This window comes from Triticum urartu, chromosome 6 (genome assembly GCF_003073215.2).
Source record: "Triticum urartu cultivar G1812 chromosome 6, Tu2.1, whole genome shotgun sequence".
Taxonomy (NCBI): Eukaryota; Viridiplantae; Streptophyta; class Magnoliopsida; order Poales; family Poaceae; genus Triticum; species Triticum urartu.
Genome location: NC_053027.1, coordinates 433,246,077 through 433,255,716, shown reverse-complemented (window position 1 = coordinate 433,255,716; position 9,640 = coordinate 433,246,077). Strand labels below are relative to the sequence as shown.

General features: G+C 46.9%; 1 protein-coding gene across 1 annotated transcript; it reads left to right on the top strand.

Moving 5' to 3' along the window:
- The first annotated feature begins 6,685 nt into the window (after nucleotides 1-6,685).
- On the top strand, nucleotides 6,686-8,337 carry LOC125512271 (expansin-B11-like). Its single transcript, XM_048677369.1, has 4 exons — nucleotides 6,686-6,976; nucleotides 7,080-7,192; nucleotides 7,290-7,486; nucleotides 7,592-8,337. The coding sequence occupies exons 1-4, from the start codon at nucleotides 6,754-6,756 to the stop codon at nucleotides 7,920-7,922; spliced, it is 864 nt and encodes a 287-aa protein (XP_048533326.1). The 5' UTR covers nucleotides 6,686-6,753; the 3' UTR covers nucleotides 7,923-8,337.
- The last annotated feature ends 1,303 nt before the right edge of the window (nucleotides 8,338-9,640 follow it).

The following is a 9,640-nucleotide window of genomic DNA, read 5'->3' as shown; positions in this document are numbered from 1 at the left end:
GGGTTTATGATCAAGTCTATCTATGAATAATATTTGAATCTTCTCTGAATTCTTTTATGCATGATTGGTTATATTTGCAAGTCTCTTCGAATTATCCGTTTGGTTTGGCCAACTAGATTGGTAGTTCTTGCCATGGGAGAAGTGCTTAGCTTCGGGTTCGATCTTGCGGTGTCCTTACCCAGTGACAGAAGGGGCAGCAAGGCACATATTGTATCGTTGCCATCGAGGATAACAAGATGGGGTTTATTTCATATTGCATGAATTTATCTCTCTACATCATGTCATCTTGCTTAAGGCGTTACTCTGTTTTTAACTTAATACTCTAGATGCATGTTGGATAGCGGTGGATGAGTGGAGTAATAGTAGTAGATGCAGAATCGTTTCGATCTACTTGTCACGGACGTGATGCCTATATACATGATCATGCCTAGATATTCTCATAATTATGCTCAATTCTATCAATTGCTCAACAGTAATTTGTTCACCCACCGTAGAATACTTATGCTCTTGAGAGAAGCCACTAGTGAAACATATGGCCCCCGGGTCTATTCTCATCATATCAATCTCCATCACTTTTATATTGTTTTGCTATTTACTTTGCTTTTAATTTTTACTTTGCATCTTTATATCAAAAATACCAAAAATATTCTATCTATCAGATCTCACTCTCGTAAGTGACCGTGAAGGGCTTGACAACCCCTAATCGCGTTGGTTGCGAGTAGCTATCGCTTTGTGCAGGTACGAGGGACTTGAGCGTGGGCTCCTACTGGATTGATACCTTGGTTCTCAAAAACCGAGGGAAATACTTACGCTACTCTGCTGCATCATCCCTTCCTCTTCGGGGAAAACCAACGCAAGCTCAAGACGTAGCATCCGTGACAGTGGCATGAGGGTGGTCGACAAGGCGGCACGGCGCGCTGCGGCTCAGGACCTCCCCGCTTCAGGTATCCCTCCTTCCCCTTCACAGTTGGTCCATAATACTCCCTCACCTACTAGGCTTGTTTTACCTTCCTTCTCTGATGAACATTTGACTAAGGTACTCGCAGATGCGGGTATTACTCTTGATCATAATTTTGGTTCTCCTTCCTCTCTGATTGCTCTCATTAGGGCCAATGAAGTGGCTCAAGCGGCTTTGGCTAAGGCTAAGGAAGCCGCCGCAACGCCTCCTGCCCCTCCAGTTGTGGCTGCTGGGGCTTCGGAGGCGGGGGGTGATGATGGTGGGATTGGTCCCCTGGTGAAAAAGGGTGCTTCTAAACAGGCTAAACCCTGCTTGGCCCCTTGCAGGTCTAGTTTGCGCATCAAAAACCTCTCTTATAAATGAAAGCCCTCTTCTGGAACATCAGAGGTTTCGGCGCTTGGGGACGCCGAGACCAAATTAAAGATATTGTCATGGGGGACAATATTGACCTGATAGGCTTGATCAAAACTTTTAAATCCTCCTTCTCTCCTCATGAGCTTTCTTCTATCGCGGGGGCGGATCATTTTGACTGGAACTTCCTTCCCTCCTCGGGCCATTCTGGTGGCATTCTGTTAGGGTCGAAACGGGATGTTTTTTATTTTGTCGCTTTTGATCATGGTATCTTTTGGGCCAGCACTGTGCTTTTCCATCGACAGCTTAATTCTTTTTGGGAATTTATGGTTGTTTACGGTCCGGCCGACCACTCCCTTTCTCCCATTTTTCTCGACGAAATTTCCAATAAAGTTGAAGCTTGCTCTCTCCCCTTGGTGATTGGTGGTGATTTTAATTTGCTTCGTTCTCCTGCGGACAAGAACACAAATAATTTTTCGTGGGCGTTGGCTGACGCTTTCAATGACTTCATCAGTTCCTGTGCCCTTCGTGAGATTCCTTGGGTGGGATCTAGGTACACTTGGACCAACCACCAACCATCTCCTATCCGCTCCGTCCTGGACCGTGTCCTTGTCTGCTCGAATTGGGATTCGCTCTTCCCGCTAGCTACGCTTAAATCTAAGGCCATTGTGGGCTCGGACCATGCCCCTCTTATTCTTGACGCTGGGAACCGCTCTATTTCTTCCCCTTCTAGATTTCAGTATGACGCTTCTTGGCTCCTTATTGAGGGTTTTTGTGATCTCCTTAGCTCTAAAATTAGTGCCATCCTTTCTGCTCCTCATCGTTCCTTTGGACCCATGGATGACTGGAATAAGTGCTCGACCCTGCTTCGCAAATTTCTTCGGGCTTGGTCCCGGAATCATTCGGCCCAGGAGCGTAGAGATAAGGCCCTTCTCTTGGCCCAGATTGAGGCCCTTGATTCTCGGGCTGATGTCTCTGGCCTCTCCGATTCTGATTGGTCCCTCCGGTTTTCCCTTGAACGCGCGTTGATGCATCTGCACCGGCTTAATGAAATTTACTGGCGCCAGAGGGGTTCGTCCAACTGGCTTCTAAAAGGGGACTCCCCCTCTGCTTATTTCTTTGCGATTGCGAATGGGAGATAACGCAGATGTCTAATTGATAGCCTGATTATTGATGGGGTGCGAACTTCTGACCAGGGCGTCATCCTTAACCATGTGGTCTCTTTCTTTTCTTCCCTTCTCTCTGCCAAGCCTGACCAGGGGTTCAGGCTATCTCCTAACTTCTGGAACCAGGGGTCTTTGGTTTCTCTGGAGAAAAACTCGGATCTGATGATCCCCTATTCTTAAGAGGAAATCTTTTTTGCTATTAGGAAGGCTAATCCTAACTCTGCCTCTGGCCCGAATGGGTTCTCTATTCCCTTCTTTAAAAAGTTTTGGACTATTCTTAAAAACCTTATCTGCGAAGTTATTCAAGGCTACTGCCTGGGGACAGTTGATATCTCCAGGCTTAATTATGCGGTTATTTCTCTTATCCCTAAGATTAAGGGTGCTGATTTAATATCTCATTTTAGACCTATCGTGCTCATTAATAACTTTGCCAAGTTTCCTGCCAAATGTCTGGCTACTCGCCTTACCCCGGTGGCCCATCGCACCCTCTCTCATACTCAGTCTGCTTTTATCAAGGGTCGCTTCATCCTGGATGGAGTTCTCTGTCTCCACGAAATCGTTCATGACATTCACAAATCTGGGAACAAGGCAGTTATTCTCAAATTAGATTTTGAAAAGGCCTACGATTCGGTAAGTTGGGGCTTCCTGAGACAAGTCCTCCTAGCAAAAGGCTTTGATAGTGGGGTGGTGCACTGAATCATGCAGTTGGTCATGGGGGTCCATACTTCCATTAATGTTAATGGGCATATTAGTAACTTCTTTAAGAACTCTAGGGGTCTGCGACAAGGTGACCCGGCCTCGCCCATCCTTTTTAACTTCTTTGCGGATGCCCTATCTAACATCCTATCTAAAGCTGCGGAGGCTGGCCATATTTCTCCTGTTAGTTCCCACCTCATTCCAGAAGGTGTTACGCACCTTCAGTACACCGACGATACTATCATCTTGGCGGAACTAAATGATCTCTGCATCGGCCATCTCAAATTTCTTCTTCTATGTTTCGAAGCTCTCTCAGGGCTTAAGATTAACTTCTCTAAAAGCGAAGTTATTGTCACTGGTGTTTCAGGCACCGAAGCTTTAAGGGTGGCTCGCTTACTAAATTGCTCTTTGGGTTCTTTCCCTTTTAAGTATTTGGGTCTGCCTATTAATTCTGACAAGCTTTATGCCAAGGACTTCGCTCCTGTGGTGACCAAGGTAGGTAATCGTGTGATGCCATGGAGGGGCAGATATAACACTCAGGCGAGCAAAGTGGCCTTAATTAATGCCTGCCTCTCCTCTCTCCCTATGTTCTTGATGGGATTCTACCTCCTTTCAATGGGCACTCATGCTGGTTTTGACAAACATAGAGGGGCCTTTTATTGGAATGCAACCGATAACAAGCGCAAGTATCGCTTGGTTAAATGGGATATCATCTGTAAGCCCAAAAGCCTTGGGGGGCTGGGCATCATTAACACTCTTGTTATGAACAAATGTCTGATCATCAAATGGTGGTGGAAGATCATGACCATCCCCCAGGACAAGCCTCTGTGGTTCAGCATCCTAAAGGCGAAATACTTCCCTTCTTGTAGTCCTATGTTTGCCCGTGCCTCCGGGGCATCTCAGTTTTGGCGTGATCTTGTTAAACTCCAGCCTATCTTTCAAGGCCTTGTCAAGTTTGTCGTTTGCAATGGTAAGTCTACCAGGTTCTGGCTCGACTGGTGGTGCGGGTCTTCCTCGCTGGCCTCTACTTTCCCTGCTCTTTTCTCTTACTGTTCGAACCCTGAGATCTCTGTCTTTGAGCTTGCGTCGAATAATTGGGACCTACAGCTGCACCGTTCTCTCTCTCCCGGAGAGTTGGAAGACTGGCAGCGCCTTGCTGCCCTCTTCCCTTCGCTCTCGGAGGAGGAAGACACGGTTGTGTGGCCCCACTCTCCCTCAGCCCGCTTCTCGATTAAATCTCTCTATAGCAAGCTCATTGCGGGATCCACCACCTCCAAATTCAAGTGGATTTGGAGAGCTCACATCCCCCCTAAGATTAAGGTGTTTCTCTGGCAAGCCTCTCATGGGCGTTTACCTACGGGTGACCAAATTCGTAAACGTAATGGTCCGGGCTCTGACTGTTGTGTTCTTTCTGGAATGAGAGAAGATACACCTCATATTTTCTTTAACTGTGTCTTGGCTAAGTTGTTTTGGTGTTGCATCAGATCCTGGATGCATGTGTCCTGGGCTCCGACCTCCTTCGCTGACTTGCACGCCTTGGCTAATTCTTTGGTTGGGGCCTAGAGGAGATTGTTTTGGATCGGCTTTGTTGCCATGTGCTGGTCCCTGTGGACGACAAGTAATAAATTTACTATCGAACATGTTTTCCCTGCTAAACCTGGTGACTGCTTATTTAAGACTTGTATATTTCTGCAGCAGTGGAGATTATTGACTAAGGAGGAGGACTGGGATGCTTTTGACGCCATGTTGGCCAAGATCCGAAATTCTGCTATCTCCATCTCTCCAGTCCAAGCGGGCCCGTAGACGTTGCTGCGTTGCTTCGTTATCTTTTCTTCCTCCGGCCTGCGTGTCGTATACTGGCCTGGGAGCCATGTACTTAGACATCCCTCTTGGTGTTCTGGGTTGATACTTTGTGATCGTGTGCTGGTTGTTTGGGTCTATGTTAACTCTGCCTGGTGGCTTTATCTATAAAGTCGGGCTATGGCCTTTTATCTAAATAAAAAAAGACATAGCAGGGTCCCGAACTGTGTGTCTAAGGATCGAAGGTAAGAGGAGGTAGGGAACATGATGTTTACCTAGGTTCGGGCCCTCTTGATGGAGGTAAAACCCTATGTCCCGCTTGATTGACTTTGATGAGTATAGGGATTACAAGAGTTGATCTACCTCGAGATCGTAATGGCTAAACCCTAGATGTCTAGATTGTATGATTATGACTTCCTCTACAGACTAAACCCTCCGGTTTATATAGATACCGGAGGGGGCTAGGGTTTGTACAGAGTCGGTTTACAGAGAAAGGAATCCTCATATCCGAACGCTAAGCTTGCCTTCCACGCTAAGGAGAGTCCCATCCGAAGACGGGGGGAAGCCTTCTATCTTGTATCCTCACGGCCCATTAGTCCGGCCCACGTCATATAGCCCGGACATCCGAGGACCCCCTAATCCAGGACTCCCTCAGAAACACCTTCTCAACTTGCGGAATAAAGAACCGTGACTGTGGATCGACCGTTCCACACAAGTTCACTATGGGAATGGTGAATACAAAGTCTTCTCTAGAACATCTAGAGTGGTTTACAACACACTCTCCAGCAATAGCGACAACAATCATAAAAGGCAAGATTTCAGTAAAGCGGAGGTTACACAGCTTATGCCCCCTTTAGTATTTCGCAAAATGCTCTCAAACTACTGAACCAAACAACACCAAATTTGGCATACAAGTAGACACACTAGTTTCTGAGATCCTCTCGAAAATTTCAGCTTAGTTGGACACTATTTGCCTACCTAGTATGTCCGTCTCCAAAAAATACTTTGTGTTGAAACTGCAGCTGTCTAAACCTACAAAATCACTCTCAAATCTGATGCTCCACTGACCCAATTCTCAAATCAGTTAAGCAGATCGAAGTACTCAATGTAAGGAATGGGCGCACCAAATTTGGTGCCAATCCAGGCACTTTAAACTTTCAATCACTAGTTTGAACACTGTCTAGTCACGTGCAACGGGTCTGGATATAACCTCTTCTTTCCCCCCCCCCCTCTCTCTCATGGGTTGTATTCTTATTGTGCGCTCTCTCAGTCTCATAATGGCAGCCACCACCGAGGACTGACTAGAGTTTTCTCCTTGTTAAGGAAGCGCTAACAGTTGTTCGATGTAGCTGAGATCAACGGCTCACATGCGTCGGTTTTATATGGACTGATGTTAGGCTGCCAACACACCTTCATGTGGAGGGACTTAGGCCAACACCTATTTCTGGATTAAAATTCTCAATGGTATGTTGTGAAATGTACATCGCAATCCATTTTCGTTACAAAAGTAGAGTATTGTCTCTCCTATAAATTTTGTTCGTGCTGCATGCAGTGATTAAAAAATAGTTCGCTTAGCCTATTCTGCTTTAGCACCAACCAGTCACGTTCTCCTCAATAATTTACCAGAAGCAGAATCCCCACATCTCTTTCCACGTACGTCTACATCCCCACAAGGTACACTATAAATACCCGTCCCGTGGACACTCCCTGCAACTCACCAAGCAAACACTTGAGCTAACCATATCTAGTCCATATCCTCTCCCAAGCTAGCTCGAAGCAGCAATGGCGAAATCTTTCACCTTATTAGCGCTACTTAGCGCACTGGTTGTCCTCTCACTTCTTGTGAGCCCCATTGCTTGTTCCCGCAAGCTCCCCAGGCCTGCAACCAAGGCCCACAAGAACCACACCGCTGCTACCCCTTCGTCGTCTGCCGCTTATGGCTCCGGCGGCTGGTTAGCCGGCGGCGCGACGTATTACGGCGCCCCCAACGGCGACGGAAGCGACGGTTAGTGCTTGCATGCTTACTCCGCTGGGAGTAGAACGTGGTACATTAACTGCACCGCACAGCGTTGAGATGGGTGGAGCTAAAAATCAGGCCAAAAATGCAGGTGGCGCGTGTGGCTACCAGAGCGCTGTCGGCAACCGGCCGTTCTCGTCGATGATCGCCGCCGGCAACCCGTCGCTCTACAGAGATGGCAAGGGCTGCGGAGCGTGCTACGAGGTCAAGATAACCCCTAAACAGAGTGCTGACTTTTCGTGTATAGCTCCACTCCATTAATGGTCCTAACGAAATGAATTCATATGGCGCGCGTACGCAGGTTAAATGCACAGGCAACCAGGCATGCTCCGGCCAGCCGGCGACCGTCGTCATCACCGACGAGTGCCCCGCGGGGGCCGCTTGCCTCGGTGAGGCCGCCCACTTCGACATGAGCGGCACCTCCATGGGCGCCATGGCGAAGCCTGGCATGGCCGACAAACTCCGGGCCGGCGGTATCATCAAGATCCAGTACAAGAGGTACATACTAATTCAGCGAAGAATTTTGCGCTTGCAGCACAAATTAACAGAGACCGCATTATAATAACTAAGCTAATTTAATCTCGGTGTTTTCGTTAACCGCAGGGTGCCATGCAAGTACCCTGGCATGAACATTGCCTTCAAGGTGGACCAGGGCTCCAACCCCTACTACCTGGAGGTCCTGATCGAGTTCGAGGACGACGACGGCGACCTCAACGCCGTGGACCTCATGGAGGCCAACTGCGGCACCTGGACGCCCATGGCGCAGAACTGGGGCGCGCTGTACCGCCTCAACTCCAACACCGGCAAGCCGCTGCGCGGGCCCTTCTCGCTCCGGCTCACCTCCGACTCCGGCAGGAAGCTCGTCGTCAACAACGTCATCCCCGCCAGCTGGAAGGCCGGAGCCACCTACCGCTCCTTGGTTAACTACCCCTAAGTTACAGCCTCATCAACTTTTTTTCACTGCGCCGTACGTGCTTGGCTAGTAACCAAGAAGTGCAGTGCAGAGTGTGGTCGTGGTAATTTAGAACCGCGGGTTAATTTCTACCGCGGGGATTGTATTTATACGAATATGCGTCCGGGAACGGCAGGAGGCTGTGTCAGAGGAGGAGGAGCAGGCCATGCAAAGATTGTGCCAGCTCTTCCCTCCATGGTCTCTCGGCGCTCCCCTAGTGATGCGTGTCGTCGATTTGTATGTATTTTGTTTCTCTTCCTCTGTTTTGTCGATGAGGAGAAAAGCTTGTAGTGCAGTGCAAACTAAAGTTGCACGCCGATGTATCAAGTTGTGTGAGTGTGTTTTTGGAGCCCAATCCTTGAGAGAAATGAACTTTTACCATCAGATAATTTATGTACTGAAATCTGCAATTCCAGCCACTTTATTCAGTTTAATTACCAAGCGTAAAGTCACTCTCTGAACTCTCAATGTGTGTATTACTACTTGCAAACTGCACCTGAGCCACTCTTCGCTGGGGATGCGCTACATTTGCAGAACCTGCCCAAAGTGTGCAGAGCTCTTCCTATGAGCATTGATGTTTTTCACACTCCGTCCTTCATTCTTCATGGACCGTGTAAAGTACCTGTGTTTATAGGAGCGCCATTATTCCCATGGAAAATGAGTACTAGGAACTTTGGCGATCAGTTTTGCTCCTCTGTTACTCCGGTTGTTCTGCCGACGATGACACATGCAGTTCTCCCAAAAAAAAGTACAGGAAGGCAGAGGTAGAGACTGTACTGGTCATCAATTATCAACACAAGAACTGTTCTCAGAAGGTACTACTGTTACTGAAAGATCGTCGGTTGTACGAGCACCACCCTACAAGCCTACACACAAGAGCTTCAGTTGTACTACTATTCGACTTTACATACTAGAAGGTGATTTAATTATAGGTTCGGCATGTGGGTCTGATAAAATAAAGCTTTCAAGTGCAACCATATGGGACGAGAGGATACGTCCATGGATTTCGATTTAGAAAGTTATCAAGACCCATGCCCATTTCTACACGAGCATTGAGACCTTGGGAGGCTATTCAAGTTGCTAGTATATAATAATATATCTATGCTTCTCTTTTATCACTTCTATAGATACATATTTCCTTCGTTTCTAAATGTTTGTTTTTCTAGGGATTTTAAATGAACTATCACATACGAATGTATATAGATATATTTTAAAGTATAAATTTACTCATTTTGTTTCATATGTAACGGAGGGAACATATCGTAGAGGCATAGAGCTATACATGCACCCTACTTAACTCCAATTTGTCCGTCATTGTGTAAAATCAGTGCACTCAATTGAAATGTTTAATATACAAAAAAAACACTAGAACACATGATTGAGAGTTAAGATGAAGGATGATCAAATTTTATGCAAGGGTTCAATGTCGACAAATGTGGTTCTAGGTTGTTGGTCTTTACGGACACATGCACGAAGACTTTCCAACCATCATTGACAAGGTCAAACCGGTTTTGATAGGGAAGCGGCGACAACAGCTTTGTCTGTCAACAATAGTGGCCGTTCGGTGGTTTTGGAATCTCGATGGAATTTTTATTACATTTGAGATGTTTTGTACTCCCTCCGTCTCAAAATACAAGATCATTTTTTAAAATAGCCTTGATCCTTTTCAGGAAAAAAAAAGAGTGAAATTCATTTGTTCT